We start from the raw sequence: 21,657 nt of genomic DNA on the forward strand, positions 1-21,657 counted from the left end.
GTGTGGTAGAGGAAAACTGCTCACTTCAGGAAGTAGAGAGGGCGGTTTGGGAGACAAGATATTCTCTTCAAGGTCATGCCCCCAGTGACCTGCTTCTTCCAACCAGGCCCCATCTCCTAATGGCCAGTTCAGTTAGGGACCCATCAATGGGTTACTAATCCATCGATGACTTAGAGCTCTCATGAGCCAATCACTTACTTCTCAGAAGGCCTGAGGACCTAGGCCTTTAGTACATGAGTTTTTTTGGGGGTGGGGGATACTTCACATCTATATCATAAAATTTAAGTTATCAAGATATATTAGGCCCACTCTCTTCTTTCAATAACTTCTGTTCATTCAATAGATACACATACATGGAAACTGAAAAAGGCTGTGAGTGTCAGGGAAGGTTTATGAACAGGAGTTATCTGAACCAGGTTCAGGGACCTGGAAGACAGGCTATGTGAAGGCAGGGAAGACTGTGAGTTCAGCAGGAAGCAACCAGGCCATTTGTTTGTCTCAATGTGCCATCGGAGCGGGGTGGTAGGAAGTAAGGCTGGGAAGGTGGTGTAGGAGCAGATCACATAGCTTCTCAGGTACCACACAGAGTTTGGTCTTTCTTTGGTATATAACATTTTTTTGAGCTTGGAAAGGCACTGGGATAGTTTACAGTATGATGAAAAGTGGATGTGTTTGGAGTCAGAGGACCTGATCATGAGTCCAGTTCCGTGATTTACAGAATTACCTTAAATTGCTGAGCTTGTTTCCTCACTCATAAAATAAGGACTATGATTTTTTTCCCAGTGTTTGGGATTAAACCCAGGTCTTTGGGCAAGCACTTTACCATGGAGCTATCCCTAGCCTAAGGAGTATGATTTTACTATCTCCTAAGAATGTCATGAGAGTGAAATGTGCAAGTGCTTTGTAAAATACCAGATCAATGTTCATTGATTCACAATCGGAAGTGTAATTGAGGAAGAGTAATCTGGTAGCAATGTAGGGTAGATTTGAGTACAGAAAAAAATGGACATGGGCGATGAGAAGAGGCTTGATTTAGTCAAAAGGCACTAAGGTCCTAAAGGAGGATACTGAAATGGAGAACACTCTAGGACTACACCCACCACACAGAACATTAGATGGTGAACTGAGGAGGGAGGGAAACTTGAAATGATTCTAGGACCTTGGGTGTGAGTAGCTGCAAAAATGGTACTTTTAATGATTTAGGTAAAAAGAGAGGACAGCAGGTGGGAAGTCACCTACATTTGGAAATAATGTATTTAGTATTCACATACCAAAGCTCCTTTCCATTGAGTTGCTTTTTCTAGAGAAAACAGCTAAAGCTGGTAAGTTTCAGGAGATGGTACATAGTCTCCCTTCACTTCTATCTGTGGGGAATTGTGGGGAATTAAAGCATACTTCATAGCCACTTAATTAAGCATAATCAACTTTAGTACTCTGTAAAAACTTAACCTTTTTAAGGCAGGGTCTTATGTAGCCCAAGCTGGCCTTGAACTTGCTATGTGGTGAAGGATGACCTTGCCTCTCTGATCCTCTTGTCTCAGTCTCCTGAGCACTGGTATACATGTGTGCCACCATTCTTGGCTGTTTGGAGAGCAGAGAATTAAAGTCAGGGTCTCATGCATGCTAGACAAGCCCTCTGCCAACTGAACTTTCTTTCCAGCCCTGATCTGCAGCACCTTAAAAGACTCACTTTTTCACCTTGCTTCTGCGAAAGATCAGCTGACCTAGACAAGAGTTGCCACTCATCTCTCTGAGCTGCCTTTCCTCTACCTTCTGAAAAGATTTGCAAACCTCTACAGCATTAGTGAAGCCTGTGTGAACTTGGGACCCCTGCTTCTGTGCCATGGCTCCTCCTGAAGGTCTCCACCAAGTTATTTCCGGTGAGAAGCATCAAGGGGGCAACTCCATTCAACCTTTGCCTGTGCAGACCAGGCTTTAAATTATCTCTTCCCTAGTCTTAAAAAACTGTACTTGGTTCTGGGAAAACAGATGTAAGCATAGTTCGTGGCCTTAAATTAAGAGATCACAGATGGCAAACATTTGAAAGCATTATAGTGTTAAAAAATGGAAATGTACAAGAACATGCTTAGAAAACCCATGTTGGAGTAAGGCAGGAGCGGGCATAGAGAAGATGAACTGTTTCTTTGTGAGGAAAGCTTCCAAGTGCATCACTCACACTCGAGCCAGGCTTTGAAAAGTCAGCAGGAGGGCATCAGGCAGTCATTTAGATGGGCAGTGCAAAAGCAGATCCAGAGGTAGAAAGAATCAGACAGTGATGTTCTTTGTAGTTAAAGTCTAAGGGTGTGCTGAACACTGTTGAGAGTAGAGACTAAAATCATAGAGGACCCTGAATGCTGTGTTAAGTGCTTGCAGTTTATCCTAAAAACATTAAGGGACCTTGGCCAATTTTATTCAGAAGCACTGTGTCTTGACTCTACTTGAGAAAGGCTTTGATAAATCCATTCACTCTGGAGCATGAGTGACTGTCAGGTAAAATAAAAGAGCTTGTAAGTAAGGAAACCCAGCTTGAGGAGGAGTCAGTGTGAAACAGAAGACAGGTATGGTGAAGGAACATGCTAGACATTGATGTAGTTAGGGTTGGTTTTTGCTTTAAGGAAGAAATTGTTAGCTTATTTCTTGGAGAAGAAAAGCATGCCTAGCCCTGTTTGTCTCTTTCACTATTCAGGCTAGTCTTTAGAATGCCATTCCTAGTGCATGGCTGGGACTGTTTTGGAGAAACTGCACCCTCTAGAGGAAGAAGAATGTGTGTTTTGGGGTGGGGCAGCAACAAACCACTTCCAGAACTTTGGTTGGCTTCCTTCCCCAGAGGCCTAGCCAGCCTGGGGGTGGAGTGTGCTGATTGTTTATCTGTTTTTGACTCTGGCCACCCCTGAGAACAAAGTGGCCTGACTGTGGGAGGTGGCACAACAGCTGGGAACTTCAGATCACAGCTGGAGGTGGCAGATATAAGGGCTGGCAACGGCAGACACAACAGTTGGAGGCGGCAAACACAACAGTTAGAGGCAACAAAGACGCTAGCCAGTAGCCAAAATCTCTAGGTCCTGAGTCTATGGCCTTAACACTGGGCTCTGGAGCTCCAGGCTCTGTCTTAGCTACTACCATTCTCAGTACAGGTTTTATCACCAGTTCTAGACCAGAAACAAAAGACCCAGGTTTGGCTTCCTGTTCCACTACTAATTTACTTGGAGTAATTTTCTCTGCTCCTTAGATTCTAATAAAGTCTTTCCTAGCTCTCATAGTGTGAGGATCAAATTACGTATTTTATAAAGTGATAAGCATAGGCTATTATTTTGAGAATGATAAACAATATTTTAATTTTATGTGTATGAGTATATTGCCTGCATGTATGTAAGTACATCCATGTTGTACAATGCCTGTGGAGGTCTAAGAGGGTGTTGGATCCTTTGGAACTGGAGTTATACATGATTGTTAGCCACCATGTGGGTGTTGGAAACCTGGGTCCTCTGCAAGAGCAACCAACACGCTTAACCTTTGAGCTATCTCTCCAGTCTCAGATAAACAAGATTTTTAAGAGCTTCTATTGGGTTGGTGAGAAAGCTCAGTGGGTAAAAGTACCCACCTGATGATTTGAGTTAAATCCCTAGGACCCACAAGTCATCCTCTGACTCTCTCTCTCTCTCTCTCTCTCTCTCTCTCTCTCTCAATAAAAGTAAATTCTATTTTTTAAAAAGAGGCTTTCTTCTCCCTGATATGTTGAATGGGCTCAGGGATAGGCCAGGCATGGTTGGCACATGCCTCTAATCATAGCACTGGAGAGGCAGAGGCAGGCAGATCTTTCTGAGTTTGAGGCCAGCCTGGTCTCTATAATAAGCTACACAGTGAGACACTGTCTCCAAAACAAAACAAAACAAAACAAAACAAAACAAAACAAAACAAAAAAAGTACAGAGGAGGAGGCAGGCATCCTGATACTTACATAGCTGTGTTGGAAGCTTAGAGATAATCTTTCAACATCCACACAGGGCTTTCATTTCCTCTAGAGGATCCCTGAAAATGCTGTATAACCTATCCTTGAACACTTGAGGGTCAAGGAATTCTCTGCATTTCCAAGGACTCCTTATACTAGACTATCCTGATTGTACAGTGTCCTTTGAAGTATCAGTTTGTAGTCTTCAAACTCTTTGTAGTTTGAATTTATTAGTCCTGGTTCTTGGCACTCAAAGAACTAGTCCGAACCTTTATTCATGGGACACTCCTTCAAGATAAATATTTGTACACCTCTGTTCTATCTTTCAGGTTGTCTCTTTTTTTAAAAAAAAAAAAACTATTATTTCATGTGTATGAGTGTATTGCCTGCATGTATGTAAGTGCACCTGTGTCATGCAGTGCCCATGGAGGTCAGAGAGGGCATTGGAGTCCCCTGAAATTGGAGTTACAGACTGTTGTAAGCTATCATGTGGATGCTGGAATCGACCCTGGAGCCTCTGCAAGAACAGCCAGTGCTCTTAACTGCTAAGCCATCTCTTCAGCCCCTAGGTTGTCTCTTCTTTTGACCAAATCCCTCCATTTTCTTCAACCATTTCCCATGTGATCTGGCCCTGAATTTTCTCATACCTTGGCTGCTACTCGAGGTGGAATACTGAAGATATAGAAAGAGGTGAGCAGAGCAGAAGTACAGACTTTCATTCAATGAAAGCAGCTTAAGATTGTATTGCCTTTTGGCAACCAAAATACATGAATATCGGGTTCTTTGCTGAAATGTTTCCTCCTTCTCTTCCTCTTCCTCCTCTTCTTCTAATGATACTGCTTACTAAATCACATCTTCCTGCTCTTGGACTTGCTGGACCCAAGTGCATAATCCAACGTTTATCCTTTTTGTTAAATTTGAATTATTTTTTTTAGATCCCAATTCTGCCTAGTCCTTACATTTATAACCTGTCCCAGGTTTGTGTCATTCACATAATTTATGGCCATAGTGTTCTCTAGTTTTGAATGAAATTAGTGTTAAGAACATTGAACAGAGCCAAGACCAAAGAAAAACCTCTCTAGTATATCAACAGAAAATCAATTCCAGGTATCAGGGTCTACTCACCAGTCCTACTGAAGTTTTAAAACCACCTAATTATATTACCTTTTTGTTCATTTTTCTCTATCTTAGCTCCAAGGACATAAGGATAGATTTTGTCAAAAACCCTGAAGCTTAGGTACACTTTATCTATTATGTTTTGTTGGTTTGCCAATTTAGTAGTCTTACCATAGAAGGCAATTAAGTTATTTTGATATGCTTTGTTCTTAGCAAACCCATACTGTCTTCCTGATGACTTCCTTTCTCTTGTTCTGCCAGCTACTTATAATCTTAGCATTGTATTTGAGAATCTTGTCTAAGATCAGTATCACTTGTTTGCCTAATTTGTGAAATATATTTTTTGTTTTTTGAAAATTAAAATTATATTCACTCATCTCTAACTGTAAAATTTGTTCTCTGTCATCAAAATCTCATATAGAGGTTTTACATCCTCAAGAACTTAAGGATCAAACATGTGAAGACTTTACAATGATATATACACATAGGCACTGTGGTAGGTGGTGGTTGTTATTAGTACTTCTGAGTACCAAACAGGGCTTTATTAAACTCTAAATAAGAACTCTTTAGAATTATAGAGTTTCTTTTTAGCTCCAAAGGAATCAAGGGTATTGGGCAGTGAAAAGCACTGGAGTCTGGATGAGTAGCGTCTTACATGGATAAAAGTTCCAAATGGCTTCCTGGCTGGTAAAATGGCCAGGATGGCTGCCTTTGAACATTTTATGTTATCCATTAGTAATCTCCAATTCAGTGCCTACCTGGATAGGAATATATGGATGGACTCATATAACTTAGAATTTTCCAGGGGCAAGTGACAGAGAGAATAGGGAAGAATGATAAAGAGCAATGACAAAATGCAACAGTTCCCACTTACAGAGTGGAGAATGTTAACTGGCTGCACTGATCTCCAAAAAAGCCCAATGTCCCCCAAATCACTGCGATCCTTCTCAAGAGATCTAGGTGTTAGACCCAGTGTCTCAGGGCTCAAGTGATTAAAAAATTCTCTACTGGAAAAGTACAAAGTTACTTTTTGGGTAGGGGTGCCAGGCATCTTGTATTGAGTGAACTGCCTCCCATTTCAGTCCCTTGTCCCACTTTCTACTGTCAGGACAAATAGCAATCTTGAATTTGAGCCTGTGCAGACATAGCTGCTAATATACAGTCCACTCTCACTTCACTGCCAAGAAAAGTTTGCCACCTACAATCTGGCATTGCTGCCAGTCCTTGGGGAAATGTCCCAGTGCTGCCAGGAAGCTTCTGTATATTTTCCTCAAGTCCTGTCTGTGCTCTTCCTAACGTCAACCTAGACCCTAACCCAGACCTAACTTCCCTCAGGTAATGTGAATAGATGATGAATGAATGAATGAATGAGTGAAAGACTACATACTTGGGGAGTATCTTGGAAGGTAAAGAATGGGCATCTACTCTTTCCTCAAGCAGATGGATATTAACTTGGGGCTAGGAAAATAAAGTAATTAAAAGTATGTGTGTATCTTAAGCAGGATTGTCCTAGAAATTCCAATTTCAAAGGAATAGCCATTCTTGTCTTAGGATATTCACAAGAATACCCTCAGGTACTGTTTTAGAGTGGTTTTGTGTGTGTGTGTGTGTGTGTGTGTGTGTGTGTGTGGTGGTGGAGGTGGTGGTGAGTGGGGATCAGCAGAGCCCGATTTAGTCTCATATCCACTTTCAGAGACTATGAACTTCTCTTTCTTCTCTGCTTCTCCCTTCCAAAAATTACAAACATTATAATGTGTTGCAAATATTTGTTTACTTAATACATATCTTCTTAAACTGTGAGTTCTTGACAAAAGGCACTTTCATTGTTGACTTACCAGCGCACCTTGCACAGTGGCTGGCATGTAACAAATGCTCTAACAGATATCTGTTGGTTAGAGTGACCCTGCAAGTAAAGGCACTTGGTGACAACCTGAGTTGTATCCATGACGCCTACATGGTAGAAGGAGAGAACTGACTCCCACAAGTTGTCCTGATCTGTACCTGCACACTGTGGCACACATAAATATAATTTTAAAAATCTGAAAAATTGAATGTTGTTCCTCTTTCCCATTGGGTGATGTCTAGTTGGCAGGATTTTGGCAATAACTTCTTTTATGCTCTTGCTCCCTCCAGATGACATCAGTTGCAAAGGTATATTACAGTCAGACCACTCAGACAGAAAGCCGGCCCCTAATGGGCCCAGGCATCCGACGGCGGAGAGTCCTGACTAAAGATGGCCGTAGCAATGTGAGAATGGAGCATATTGCTGATAAGCGCTTTCTCTACCTCAAGGACCTATGGACAACCTTCATTGACATGCAATGGCGCTACAAGCTTCTGCTCTTCTCTGCGACCTTTGCAGGCACCTGGTTCCTCTTTGGTGTGGTATGGTATCTGGTAGCAGTGGCCCATGGGGACCTGATGGAGCTGGGGCCCCCTGCCAACCACACCCCTTGTGTGGTACAGGTGCACACACTCACTGGAGCCTTCCTCTTCTCCCTTGAATCCCAGACCACCATTGGCTATGGCTTCCGCTACATCAGTGAGGAGTGTCCCCTAGCCATTGTGCTTCTCATTGCCCAGCTGGTGCTCACCACAATTTTGGAAATCTTCATTACAGGTACCTTCCTGGCAAAAATTGCTAGACCCAAGAAGAGGGCGGAGACCATCCGTTTCAGCCAACATGCAGTTGTAGCCTCCCACAATGGGAAGCCCTGCCTTATGATCCGAGTTGCCAACATGCGGAAGAGTCTCCTCATTGGTTGCCAGGTGACAGGCAAACTGCTTCAGACCCACCAGACCAAGGAGGGTGAGAACATTCGGCTCAACCAGGTCAATGTGACTTTCCAAGTAGACACAGCCTCTGACAGCCCTTTTCTCATTCTACCCCTTACCTTCTATCATGTGGTAGATGAGACGAGCCCCTTGAAAGATCTCCCCCTTCGCAGTGGCGAGGGGGACTTTGAGCTGGTGCTGATCCTAAGTGGGACAGTAGAGTCCACCAGTGCCACCTGCCAGGTGCGTACTTCCTACCTGCCAGAAGAGATCCTTTGGGGCTATGAATTCACACCTGCCATCTCACTGTCAGCCAGTGGTAAATACATAGCTGACTTCAGCCTTTTTGACCAAGTTGTGAAAGTGGCTCCCCCTAGTGGTGTCCATGATACCACTGTACGCTATGGAGACCCTGAAAAGCTCAAGTTGGAGGAGTCATTAAGAGAGCAAGCTGAAAAGGAAGGCAGTGCTCTCAGTGTGCGCATCAGCAATGTCTGATGTCCTATTCTCATCTCCCCAGCTCTCTGGTCTTTTCCTCTTTCAGTGTCCTGGGAAACGGATACTATCTGGGTTCACTGGAGAGCCCTAGAAGCACTCATCCTCTGCTTCCCCACCTCAATCCACGGCCGGTCAATAGTCTAGGCCAACTGGAGTCCTAAGATTTCCTCCCACTGTCTCCTTTCTACGACTCCAACACACACAACTCTTTTAAGCCAGGATGGGGGCAAGGAAAGGGAAGACTAGGCTGAAGTGGCTTGAAAGGCCTCAGCCATGCTTAGAGACTCACATTAGGAGGATCATGTGATTGGAAGGATAGACTCCCCCCATCTCCCACTGCTAGAAAGTTTGGTAACTTGAGGCTGGCACTCCATCTCTGTTTCCATCTAGTAAGTTCCCAAAGGCAAGACTTTCTCTGATGGTCACTTTGTGGTCTGTGCCCTCAGAAATACAGGAACCTGAAATCAGTTTACCCTGGGATCTCTATCAATCCCTTGAAATGAGTTAGGGTTTGTCATGATGTATTTAATTTTGCTGGTAACTCTTGACCTAACCTAGGTTCTTGGTTACCACCCATTTTCCCTTTCCAGTTCTCAAGTGAATCCTCTTAAGGATACCCAGTTCTCTCACTGCCTCTGCTCCTAGAGAACTGGGACTGACCTGAGAAACAAAGTTATAACCACTCCTGCACCCATCCTGGGTTCTGAACAATTCCATTTAGTAGCTGTTGTCTAAAACGCTAAATCTATCCTACAGGCAGTCCTGGGAAGATTTGTTTCACTGTATTCTGTGAGTGGGGAGACCTTAGCCAATATTCCCTTGAATAAGTTCAGGGCCCCAGCCCCATAAAAATGTTTGAAAATAGTCTAGGTTGCACTGTATCTGGCTTCTCTTCTTCCTTCTCTAATGATCTCAGACCTCTCTTCCCTTACTTAACCCTTTGGAGAAAGGGAAGGGAATTAATGTTTTCCCTTTCTTAACACTGATCAACTAAAACTGGATTCACAAGACATAGATTCCTCAGGAAAGCTGAACCAATATCTTAAATTTCCTGACTGCTGTACAGAGCCTCTGGGAATTGATGTGTTTTGTTAGGGTTTGAGCAGAAGCAGAACTCTGGCTGCAGCCACTATTTTGTTAAATCTCCTGCTGCCCTTCTGAAGAGTGCCAGTTATTTTATGAGGCAATGCTGGGAGGGGAGGAAATTATATCTTCTGATCAAAAGAAACCTGGTCTCTGCCATTCCAAGGCTGGGCATAAGATGATGAAAATCAGTTTCATCTCTACTCTCTTCTGCCATGGGGCTAGTTTCAGGCAAGTTAAAAAGACATCTTAAGAAATTCAACTCAGGCCATTCCTTGTTGTCTGGTGAGAACTGTGGCAGGGTGAGGGAAGGGCAGTATAGGCACCAGGTCTTGCGCCAAAACCCAAATTCCACAAGTGATTTCAGGCTCTATTTAGGTACAAAGGAAGCCCCATAAAGTAGTTTGGCAAGAATTCCTGTATAGTCACAAGGCTGTTGATTTATAGTGGGCTTGACAAACTGTTACAAGCTACACATTTATACAGAATGTATGCATGCATCTCTGCACAAAGCTTTGCAGAGAAACTCAGAAAAGTCTGAGGCTTGACCTACTTCAACTATGCAGTCCTCATCTACTGGTCTCTCCTTGACCTCAGCCATGTCTTAAAATGAAGAACCTCCAGACTTCACTCACTGTAAAACTTATGCTCATAAAAGCAAGCACTAGAACTTGAAAATCTGAAAGAACAGAAGGCAAAGACCCAGCTTCTGTGCTCTTAGCTTTATTCAACATTGAACTTACCTGATTTCATTCAGTGTACAAAGGCAAAATGTACCATTGTATGTGTGTATCTTCTTATTCCTGTCAGTTTGTTCTGGTTTCTTCTGCACACTGCTGCTTCCTTCCTGAAAGAATACCCTCGTCCCATTTCCCTGCTGTCTACTGTAAGGCTGGACTTTCTTCAGACTTCTGTATAACAATGTGAGAAGAGAACATTTTATGACTTAACCTTCTTTGAATCTCCTTTACAATCCCAAGCTTTGCTCTAAGTTGCACTTTAAAATCATTCTGTCCTATTAATGCAATATGGCATCTTCTCCAAATCCATTGTCCTGCAAGGAAAACTCCGAACCCTAAATGGCTCTTTAGATTACAGCCTGTCTCCCCAGACCTGGAATCCTTTCTCAGGCTATAGGACAAGCTTTACAAGCAGCCAGGAGTAGTGACTTGGAATGTCAGGAGAGTAACAAGCAGATTTTAAGTGGGGTTGGAGATATCAGACAGTGGGTAAAAGAGCCAACGGGGAAGCATTCCCAGGGTATGAAGATGAGAAAGGATGGGGCTAAGGGCCCTAGTGAAATCAACGAAACCCTTAAGGTACCTATGACTGGCAAGTAAAAGGTGGGCAGAAACTTGGTGAATTAGGAAATGATATATATGAAAAGTTTATCTAAGGAGAAAAAACAGAGATAATATATATAGAGAGATATGTATATAGATGTACAGATACCCAAATATATTGAATGTACAGAAAGGAAATATTCAGAGACTTTAGCAAGGGCCATGGTTGTGGGGTAGGATACCCAGATTTTCTATCTTATGGTTCCAGCAGAGCAGTGAGACAGCCAATGGTTTTAGGCTAGACCTCCCCACTTCATAAAGAAAGGAGTCCATCAAGGTTTGATGAACCAATACTACTGATAGGACAAGAGAGGAGCTAGGAGAATAGGATGGGGAAATGTCCTATTCATTGGAAATCTAGAAAAAATCTACCACTTATACCATGTGCTACCTATCCCTGGCAACAACCTGGCACTGTAAACAACTTTTCAAACAAACAAACAAACTCACGCACTCTTCCACTTTCTTCTTGAAGTACACTGCACTTCCCTTTCTTCCACCAGGATGGAAGCTGAAGCTCTAGCCACCCTGACTAAAAGTCAAGAAGCTGAACAATTTAGTTTGAGAGGCACAAAGTGGGAGCCTCACACCCAGCATGCAGACGCCAGGAGTGATGAGTTGTTTAGTCCACAGTACTCCCAAGACAGAGGTCCAAACCTCTCTATGGCCATGAAAATCCTAAAGAGGGTGCTGTCTATGCCACTAGTCTCAATCCTGGCATGAAGGCAGATGGGATGCTTTGGCTTTGATGCCTCGCTATGAAAATGAAGAGTGGGGCTACTATCTGCCCCCAGGGGATGATGCAGTTCCATGAGAGGCTTCTGAAAGCTCTAAACTATGCTGCACTTAATTCTTACAGCCCCCTACTATTTCCTGAAACCTATGTCAGATAATAAGACTATGCAGGGATTTCCCTCTGAGGTAAGCAGAGAGAGAAGACTGGCCATACTGTTGCTATCAGCCAGGGACACTGCACCCTCTCCAAGGCTGCTACCATGGACTTTTACTCCTGCTTGCTAATCTAGTTTATTTGTAACATAACACATTACCTATGCTGTACAGGTAGCTGGGCTTCCATGCTCAGTACTGGCCATCTCTACTGAAGCAGAAATATCTAGGGATGATTTTTCCATTTATTGCATTAAGGACTAAACCAGTTCAAATTTATCTAGAAAAAAAAAGATGTGTGAAGTATTTTTGGTTTATTTTGTCTGTTCAGAACAAGCTACTAAATAAAATGGATGAATCTCTTGTCTTCACTGTATCTTCTTTTAGAAATCTCAACCTATCTTATCATCAAGGCTTGAACTCATAGGTGTCCTTATGGGAGTGGAAGATTGAATTAGGCTCTGTTGGAAGAAGTGACCAGGAGGCCAGGCCTTTCCTGCTGAATTCTTCTCACGCATTGCACTAATAGCATTACCCAAATTCCTTCTACCCTTCTCTTGGTCCTTATTAACTTTAAGATCCTTTAGCAAATTCATTTCAAATAGTTTTTTAATTTTTGAAATTACATTTATTTGTGCATGTGTGTGTAGCATATAAGTGCCTGTGAATATCAAAGAACATCAAGGTGCAGAAGTCGGTTCTCTCCTACCATGTGGGTCCTGGAGATTGAACTTAGGTTGTGATTCTCAAAAGCAAGTACCTTTACCCACTGAGTCATCTTGCTGGCTCTCAAATCCAGTTCTAGTTTTGCTTTTTTTTATTGCTTTTTTTTTTTAAATGTGTGTTTTGCTTGCACCTATATGTGTACCACATGCATGCAATATCTGTGGAGGCCAGACTAGGGTGCCAGATCCCCTGGAACTAGAGTTATGGATTGTTGTTGGCCACCATCTGAGAACTGAACCTGGGTCCTCTGCAAGAGCAGCCAGTGCTCTTAACCACTGAGCCATCTCACTAGCCCCTCAAATCCAGATCTTAAAGCACAAGATTTACCAAATATTAATACTCAGCAATCTGAAAACTGGCTCAGCTTATTCTAGGAGTCGGACTGCTCTGAATCAGGGACAGTGTCCCTTTTGGTCAGTGATTTTGAGTCCATTTGCCTTCCACACTATTGGAAAGACTTTGAGGTTGGTTTTCCTTACATTGCCTCCAGGCTCTAAAAGCCCATTTTAATCAGCAGGCATTTCTTTCCCCAAATCTCAAAGTAGTGATTTCTCTTTCACTCTTAGCAGGGACTAGCCTGAGAAGGTCTTGTTGTCTGTATTCAGACCCAAGTTCTTTGACATGAAGCAACAGGCGACAGTCACTGACTCTTGTTCCTGAGCTGGACAGAGGAAGAGAAGGGAAAAATTGGGTCTTTCATCATTAATAAATTAACATTTAGGAAACACCATGGGTGAGTCATAGATATGTGAAATGTATAAAATGTATGAAATATACAGTTCCTAGAAGTTTGTACTTCTTAGCAAACTTGTGAGAACAGAGAACTTGTTTCTGTTTCTGGCAGGTAACACATATAACCGAGGGCAAATCGATTAGCATATGCTAATGAAAAACAAAACGAATATGTTCTATAAAAAGCAATCTCTGTGGAAAACATTTCACAGGGTCAGACATTAAGGAGTGGTAGTTCTGTTTAAGGATTTTTCTGCTCTCTACATCTCACTCCTTTGACTTCAGTGACAGTCTATGTGTCTTTTAATTAGTTGTTTCCCTTATCTGCCTGAATTCAGTGTCTCCCATATCTACTAGGCCAGCCATATAGGGATAATTAGCTGAGGCAGTTCTGCCAAAATACCTAAACCAACCTAACCAGAAGACTCCCTACTTAGTCTTCAGACATCTATTTCCCAGATTCTCTATTTATGAGACTATCCCCCCTCTCTCCCCCCATATATATATAAAATCATTTATCTATAACTCACATAGGAAAATAATAATTCAGGGATATAAAGAGTAACAGTGAGAGAGAATATCAGAAAGATTTGGTGAATAAGAAGAAACAGAGAAGACTGGCATGGTCACACACTCCTGTAGATCCAGCACTTGGGAGGCAGAGGCAAGTGGATCTCTGTGAATTCCAGGCCAGCTGGGTTACACGGAGAGCCTGTTTCAAAAAAAAAAAAAAAAGAAAGAAAGAAAAGGAAAAAACAAGAAGAAACAGAGAAGGAAATTAAAATTCATAATCAACATTATTTCATTTGCAAGTCCATCACATAATTAAGATACTCTGGTCAGGCAAACTTGGTTTCAGTTCCAGTTCTACTATGAGTTGGCTATGTGACTTGGGACTACTGACCCTCCATAAACCCTAATTTGCCTTATTGGTGAAGGCAGGAATATCTGCTTCACATAAAAGCAGTTAGTACAGTGCCTGGCAATTACAAATGGGTCCTTGTTTGTTCGGTTGGTTTTATTTCTTGAGACAGGGTCTCACAATGTAGTCCTGGCTGGTCTGGAACAGGCTAAGTAGAACAGGCTGGCCTCAAACTCAGGGAGATTCTCCTACCTCTGCCTCTGGAGTGCTGGGATTAAAGGCTTGTGCTATTGCACCCAGCCTGCAAATAGGTCCTTAACAACTATTTTGGGTCATTACTTGAAAGACAATGTGTTACCACTGTATAGACAGCCAAAATGACTAGAATTATTGATCTAAGGCACATACTTATACCAAGGCATATTAAAGGACAGAGAGATCAGAATACGAACATAAGATTAATATGGCTCATTCAAAGGATAAACGTGAACTGTAGGATGAGAGGTGCATGTCTAGACAGAGTGGAGTCACCTCTATGCTAGTATAGAAGACTTTCCATCGGGGGCAGGCTCAATTTGTAAAATCAAGCCATTTAGAATTTACTACACATTACCATATATCTGGGACTGTAATAAAAAATGAAGAATTACAAAGAAATTAAGATTACTTTCTATTTTTAAGAACTCTACAATCTAATTGAAACTGAATACAATCTAAAATAAAGTATCAAATTCTACAATGCAGACTATAAGTGCAGTAACTGACCACAGAAAACAATGAATGAATGGGTTGAGTTCTTGGCAAATCAATGGAAGTTGAGTGGAGTAGTTTTTGTAAAGGGCAGATTTTGACATAAGTCAAAGATATTTGAAAAGGAAACCAATGGAGTTGACAGCACTCCAGGGATGCCATTCTAGATGTGCTCTAGCAGGGGGGAACATCCAACTCTACTAATTTAAAAAAAGGTTTATTTTAAGAAACTATGTATATGAGTGGGTATGTGCACATGAATGCAGGTGTCCCAAGAAGACAGAGGCAGGCCGGGATCCCTCTGGAGCTGGAGTTACAGGCAGTTGTGAGCCACGCTACAACGTGGCTGCAGGGAACTGAACTAGGGTCCTCTGGAAGAGCAGTATGCACTTTTAACCCCTGAACCATTTCTCCAGCCCACAAATCAATGAACTTTTCTTGAATGGCTATAAGTCCCGCCTAGTGTTAGAAAAGGTACAGAAAAGAACTGTTCTCAAGGAGCTCAAGAATCCTGATGGAAAAACTAGGAGAGAAACCACAATAATCGGCTGGTTATAACTAAGCACTGTGACAAATACCATAAAGGATGAGCAGGGGAGTTTTGGAGCACTGGGATGACAGGCACTTGGCGGGGTCTTCTGTGTAAATGGCTTTCTGGAGCTCCATCCCCCTTCACCTACCCTCAGACCTCGGAGAGGACTGCCACAGAAATCGTTCTGCGTGAGGAGACAGTGGGCCGAGGGCTGGGATGGGTTACTAGGAACTGCCACCGTGTCTTCCTGCCCACGCCCTCCATCGAGGATGGCTGGATGAAAGGCAAGCCGCCCACTTCCACAGCCATTCATTTATAACTCCAAGTCGCCCCAGATGTTGCACGGAACATACACACTCTGGGTTCCAACTCGCCCAGGCCCGTCCCACGGGCTTAGTCCCCGTGAATACCGGGGTAAAGTGTAACTATTTTAGGTTCATTTTCCTTCCTTCCATTCCTAATTTTACACCCTCGGGTCTGCAACCCAGTTCTGAGGGACGGAGCGGGCAGCCCGTAGCTGTCCAGAGCCCGTCTGTGTAGACTGGAATCGCAGATGAGGAAGGACAGGTTACTTAGAAACAAGCCGCATTCAACTCCATCAACCCGAAGCCACTCTAGGTTTTCCAGACAAGCGGATGTGACGCTACCGAGGGACCGGAAATCCCCCTTCGCGGTAGTAAGGCGCGGAAGCGAGACAGCCAATCCAGAGAAAGGCCATCCTTCGGGGGAGGCAGCCGAGAAAGCGCGCGACGCAAAGTAGTGGGGGGCGGGACTTGGTGCCGGAAGTGCTCGTTCCTCCGTAGTTACTGTTGGCGGTCTACCTGAGCGGAGATGCTCCGGCCGTCTGTGGCGAGGACGCCGGCGGGCGGTTAGAGAAAAGCCTGCCGTGTGGAGCCGGGCGGCGCCGACGGACCATGAGCTACACCAAGCACTGGGGAGAATGGTTCCTGAATCTGCGGGTGCCCCCCGCGGGCGTGTTCGGCGTGGCCTTCCTGGCCCGAGTCGCCCTGGTTTTCTACGGCGTCTTCCAAGATCGGACGCTGCTGGTGCGCTACACCGACATTGACTACCACGTGTTCACGGACGCCGCGCGCTTCGTCACCGAGGGCCGCTCCCCGTACATCAGAGCGACCTACCGCTACACCCCGCTGCTGAGCTGGCTACTCACACCCAACATCTACCTGGGCGAGCTCTTCGGGAAGTTCCTGTTCATCAGCTGCGATCTCCTCACTGCCTTCCTCCTCTACCGCCTGCTGCTGCTGAAGGGGCTGGGGCGCCGCCAGGCCTGCGGCTACTGTGTCTTCTGGCTGCTGAACCCGCTGCCGATGGCCGTGTCGAGCCGCGGCAACGCCGACTCCATCGTGGCCTCGCTGGTGCTGACCGTGCTATACCTGATCGAGAAGCGGCTGGTCGCCTGCGCCGCCGTCTTCTACGGCTTCGCGGTGCACCTGAAGATGTACCCGGTGACCTACATCCTGCCCATAGCGCTGCACCTGCGGCCCGAGCGCGACAGTGACGAGGCGCTGCGCCGGTCGTGCTACTCCTTCCAGGCGCGGCTGTACGACTTCCTGCGGAGGCTGTGCAGCTGGGCAGTGCTGCTCTTCGTGGCCGTGGCGGGCCTCACCTTCTTCGCTCTGAGCTTCTGCTTCTACTGTAAATACGGCTGGGAGTTCTTGGAGCACACCTACCTGTATCACCTGACTAGGCGGGACATCCGCCATAACTTTTCCCCGTACTTCTATATGCTGTACCTGACGGCCGAGAGCAAGTGGAGCTTCACCCTGGGCATGGCCGCCTTCCTGCCCCAGTTCATCCTGCTCTCGGCGGTGTCTTTCGCCTATTACAGAGACCTTGTCTTTTGCTGTTTCCTCCACACGTCCATTTTCGTGACTTTTAACAAAGTCTGCACCTCCCAGTACTTTCTTTGGTACCTCTGCCTCCTGCCTCTTGTGATGCCCCTGCTGAGGATGCCCTGGAGACGAGCCGTGGTCCTCCTGATAGTCTGGTTTCTAGGCCAGGCCTCGTGGCTGGCGTCTGCCTACATGCTCGAGTTCCAAGGGAAGAACACCTTTCTGTACATCTGGTTGGCTGGTTTGTTTTTCCTTCTCATCAACTGTTGCATCCTGATTCAGATCATTTCCCATTACAAGGAGGAGCGCCTAACAGAGAGAATCAAATACGACTAGTGATGTGTGCCCTGCACCTGTTACTGCTGTTGCCTTCTCTCTGTTCTGCCCGGACCAGAAAAGCTGTGCAACTTCGGGGTTTTTTGAACATTCTAAACACCCTAGTGACAGTTCCCTTGTTCCGATAGACATTAAAACCGATGTTGGCCTTACAGAAAGGGGACCCAACTGCTCGAGGTCCGTCCTTCAGAAAGTCTTAGGACTCATTTGCTTGAGGAGAGTGAAAGTTTCTTGTTAGAAAATCTAAAGGCTGATGATGCTATCAGATGCCAAGAGATTTTTGTAGAGAAGAGAAATGGAGGCATGAGGTCTCTGTTGGTACTTGCTCTGGTTATACTGTGCCACTGTGTTGGATCTTCAGCTCCCATTTTTCCTGACAGCTGTGAAAACTCACGAAGTATTCCTGAAGTACATTTTTACATGTACAGTCTTAAATAATATGACCATACTTAGTTGGGAAAGTTTTAAACTTTTGTATTAAATGTGGGGGCTTAGGAGATAAATAATCCAAAGAATTTAAGTTGTGATCATGTTTCATGTATTTGTTTTGTAATTTAGTTTTTTTCAACATTTAAAACCAGTGGTGCTGGTTTTATATGAAAATATTAAATTTAAATTCACCCATCTTTAGACTTGATTTTTTTAAAAAAGAAATCATTGAATGCTATTATTGATGTTTCTATTCTTGTAAGTTTCTTTCTTTCTTTTTTAGACAGGGTCTCCCTGTAGCCCCAGCTGGCCTGCAACTCACTATGTAGACCAGGCTTGGCCTTATTCTCACAGAGATCTGCCTGCCTCTGCCTCTGGAGTACTCGGACTAAAGGTGTGTGCCACCACACCAAGCTTTTATCCTTGTAAATTTCTAATTGCTAAAAGAATTTCCATCTAGAATTTAAACTAACCAAGTATTGTCTGTTGTTAAAAAAAATAGAATTTAGGTGATAAAACCCCAAGTTTTGGGTAAAACTCTGTTTTCTCTCTGCTGGTTTTATCACCTGAATTGTTACATTGTCAGTAAGGCATTTCCCAGCTTAAAAACACTGCACTCTGGGGGCTGGAGAGATGGCTTAGCTGTTAAGAACACTGAATGTTCTTGCAGAAGACCTGGGTTCGAATCCCAGCACCTACTTGGCAGCTAACAACTGTCTGTCACTCTAGTTCCAGGGGATCCAACAGCCTCTTCTGTCCTCTGCAGGCTTTGCATGACATGGATGCACTTAACTACATGCAGGCATAATATTCATACACATAAAATAAAAATAATAAAAAAAATATTTAAAAAACAATTAAAAAATAACACTGCACTCTGAAAATTCCACGATGGAAATGAAAGACTTGAGGGAGAGTTCTGGGAAGCTTAGGTGGCATCCTTAGGACCTGTTGGTCTTCTAGACCAGGAGGTTGCAAGGCACGTTGAGGGGTTGTGGTGGTGATAATATTGCAGTTACCATGTAGAATTTGGGGGTGGGGAATACTTTCTCAATTGTATGAATAAGTACCCTGAGAAGATTTTTAGAAAAAATTTAGTCCATTGGAGGCTTTCTAACATGTAGTAGTAGTGAGTATGATCTTGGGGTTGTGAGTTTTTAAAAAAGGAGTAAATTGGTTTTTTAAAGTCAGAAAAGCAAGTTCATGAAAACAAATGCTACTCCAGAGAAGTATTTTTCATGTCAGTATAGGCTTTTCTAAAAAACTTTTTTTAAAAAGTATTTTATGTGTATTGTGTGCATGTATGTAAGTATACCCATGTCTTGCAATGCCTGCAGAGGTCAGAAGAGGGCGTTGGATTCCTCAGGAACTGGAGTTACAGATGGTTGTCACTATGTGGGTGCTGAGAATCGAACCCAGGTCTTCGGGAAGAGCAGCCAGTGTTCTTAACTGCTGAGCCATCACTCCAGCCCCCTAAGAAACTTTTGAGGATAAAATGTTTATGGGCTGGTCAGAATTAAAACATCTGCTTGGGGGCAGGGGGACGGGGGCCTTAGAGAGGACCCAGATTTGGTTCTCAGCACCCACATGGCAGCTAACAAGGGCTTTTTATTCCAGTTCCAAGGGATCCAACGCCCTCTTCTGGCCTCTGCAGGCATTGCATATATGTGGTGCACTTAAATGCACTCAGACGCATAAAAGTAAATAATTAAAAACAATTAAAAATTTCTATTAGCATTTCTTTGCTGGTTTCCTTTTGGGACTTGGCATTAGAAAGAGGGAAAGAAAAGGTGGGTTTTCACTAGTTGTTTGTATAAGAAAAGTAGTCAGAGCAGACAGTGACCTTCCCTAAAATGTTAAGTTCCATGTTCCCTTATAAGGTCATCACCTTCATTGTTTAAAATGATAGTTTTAAGTAGTGGCCTTCCCGTTAGGGCATTCTAACCTTTAAAACGTCATCATTATTTTGCAAGCTGGGGATTGAAATTAGAGCTTTAAACATGCAAGTAAAGTAAATGCTTTACCACTGCAAGTAAAGTAAATGCTTTACCACTGAACTATCCAGTCCCAAGTAAATTTTTATTTAAATTATTTTAATTTTGTGTATGTGTTTTGCCTACATGTGTCCAAGTGTGAGGCAAGAAGAGGGCGCCTGATCCCCTGAAACTGGAGTTAGGGACCCTTTTAGCCACCATGTTGGTTCTGGGAACCAAACCCAGGTCTTCTGGAAGAACAGCCAATTCTCTTTACTGCTGAGCCATCTTTCTAGCACCCCCCACAAGAGAATTTTTATAATGAAAAATTTGAGGAAGGAAAGTATACTGTGTGTGTGTCGGGGGGGTGGTGTACACACATGTGTGCCCAACTGGGAATTGCCTGTACATGCTAAGCAAGCATTCTACCACTAAGCTAAATCTTGACTAAAACATGTTTTTGATAGAGCTGGGAGGGGAGGAGGTGGGAGATAAAAATAGAATTCCCACATCCCAATAACCATTTTTGTGTTACTTTTTAATAGTTATATTTATTGTTTCTTTGTTTATGTCTGTGGTGCTGGGCATCAAACCCAGGACCTCATGCATGCTAGGCAATCACTCTACCACTGAGTCACATCCCCAGCCTTTTAAAAAATTTTAACATTTTTTATTTGTCATGGCTTAATCTTCATGCTTAACATTGAAATTGCAAGATAATATTCTGTCCTGTGGATGCTGACCTTGTAAATGTATTATTCTTCCACTGTTAAGACTTTTTTTAAAATTTAATATTTTATTGTATGTGTATGTATGTACTGCCTGCATGTAGGTAAGTGCACCCATGTCGTGCAGTGCCCGTGGAGGTCAGAAGAGGGTGTCAGATCCCCTGGAACTGGAGTTACGGACAGTTGTTAGCTGCCATGTGGGTGCTGGGATTCAAACCTGGATCTTCTGCAAGAACAACCAGTGTTATAAACCGCTGAGCCATCTCTCCAGCCCGGCACTGTTGGACTTTTAAGATTATTTCCAGTTTTTTGTTTTTTCCTGTTTAGTACTCTTTATTGAGTCTGACATCAGAGGCAAGGAAAAAAACCTTGCCATCTATCACAAAGGGCATCAGTTCCATCATGGTAGAAATGTAGACTGAAGGCAGGGACTTGGAGTTCTGCAAAGAAGAGCCAGGATAGCCATTCATCCTAGACATGTCCAACAGCGATGCTCAGACAGTAGGAGCTGAGAAGCACCTGTGGTGGCAGGATGTGTTCAGGCCCCTACCTGGTCACAGGTGGGCTGCTGTGGACATCACCACCTCTGTTTTTCCTCAGAGCCCCAAACTGAGGAGTGAGATTCAGACCTGTCCCTAAACACAGGAGGCAACAGGGAGGGAGGGAAGCAGAGCCAGGTGAAGGGGCACAGACATTGACTGGCTCCCAGGACCGTCACACATGAGACTAGGTCTTGGCCATCCTGACAGCTCTGAGGGTCAGAAATAGAGGGCTGGCTTGCTTCAGAAGTCCAAGAGATTATTGTGACTGGCAGATGTGAGCATGACCTCCTTCAGTGGAAGTTCTGCCTTGGTTGGAGCCTGCACCAGTGCCTGCTCCTGCCACATGCTGAAGGCTATGGAATGCTTAGGACTGTGGCTGGATAGGCCTGAGCTGCCATCTGGTAGCCAGGGACTCTCAGGTCCCATACTGCTCACAAATGTAGCCCAGGGCAGGAAGAGGGCCAGGGCTTCCTTGAGCCAGGCCCCTCTTGCTCCTCACCATCCTCTTCTCTTTCTCCTCCTCCTCCTCCTCCCCCTCCTCCTCCT

The 21,657-nt window shown here is 44.0% G+C and overlaps 2 protein-coding genes across 3 annotated transcripts in view; both read left to right on the forward strand.

Moving 5' to 3' along the window:
• Positions 1-9,658, forward strand: part of Kcnj10 (potassium voltage-gated channel subfamily J member 10) — a 31,296-nt gene extending 21,638 nt beyond the window's left edge. The window contains exons 2-3 of one of the 2 annotated variants that reach the window (XM_008840823.1): positions 1,661-1,880; positions 7,198-9,658. In XM_008840823.1, the coding sequence (XP_008839045.1) occupies positions 7,198-8,337 (1,140 nt within the window). In that variant the 5' untranslated portion in view covers positions 1,661-1,880 and the 3' untranslated portion in view covers positions 8,338-9,658. The remainder of the gene's footprint in view (positions 1-1,660; positions 1,881-7,197) is intronic. The other variant, XM_008840822.1, reaches the window with a different exon arrangement.
• Positions 9,659-15,955: 6,297 nt separating this feature from the next.
• Pigm (phosphatidylinositol glycan anchor biosynthesis class M) lies at positions 15,956-18,065 on the forward strand. The gene has a single exon (XM_008840824.3). It carries the CDS (start codon positions 16,168-16,170, stop codon positions 17,437-17,439), a length of 1,272 nt encoding a protein of 423 aa, XP_008839046.1. The 5' UTR covers positions 15,956-16,167; the 3' UTR covers positions 17,440-18,065.
• Positions 18,066-21,657: the final 3,592 nt, after the last annotated feature.

The sequence above is a fragment of the Nannospalax galili genome, unplaced genomic scaffold, assembly GCF_000622305.1.
Source record: "Nannospalax galili isolate Female #2095 unplaced genomic scaffold, S.galili_v1.0 scaffold579, whole genome shotgun sequence".
In the NCBI taxonomy this organism is placed as follows: domain Eukaryota; kingdom Metazoa; phylum Chordata; class Mammalia; order Rodentia; family Spalacidae; genus Nannospalax; species Nannospalax galili.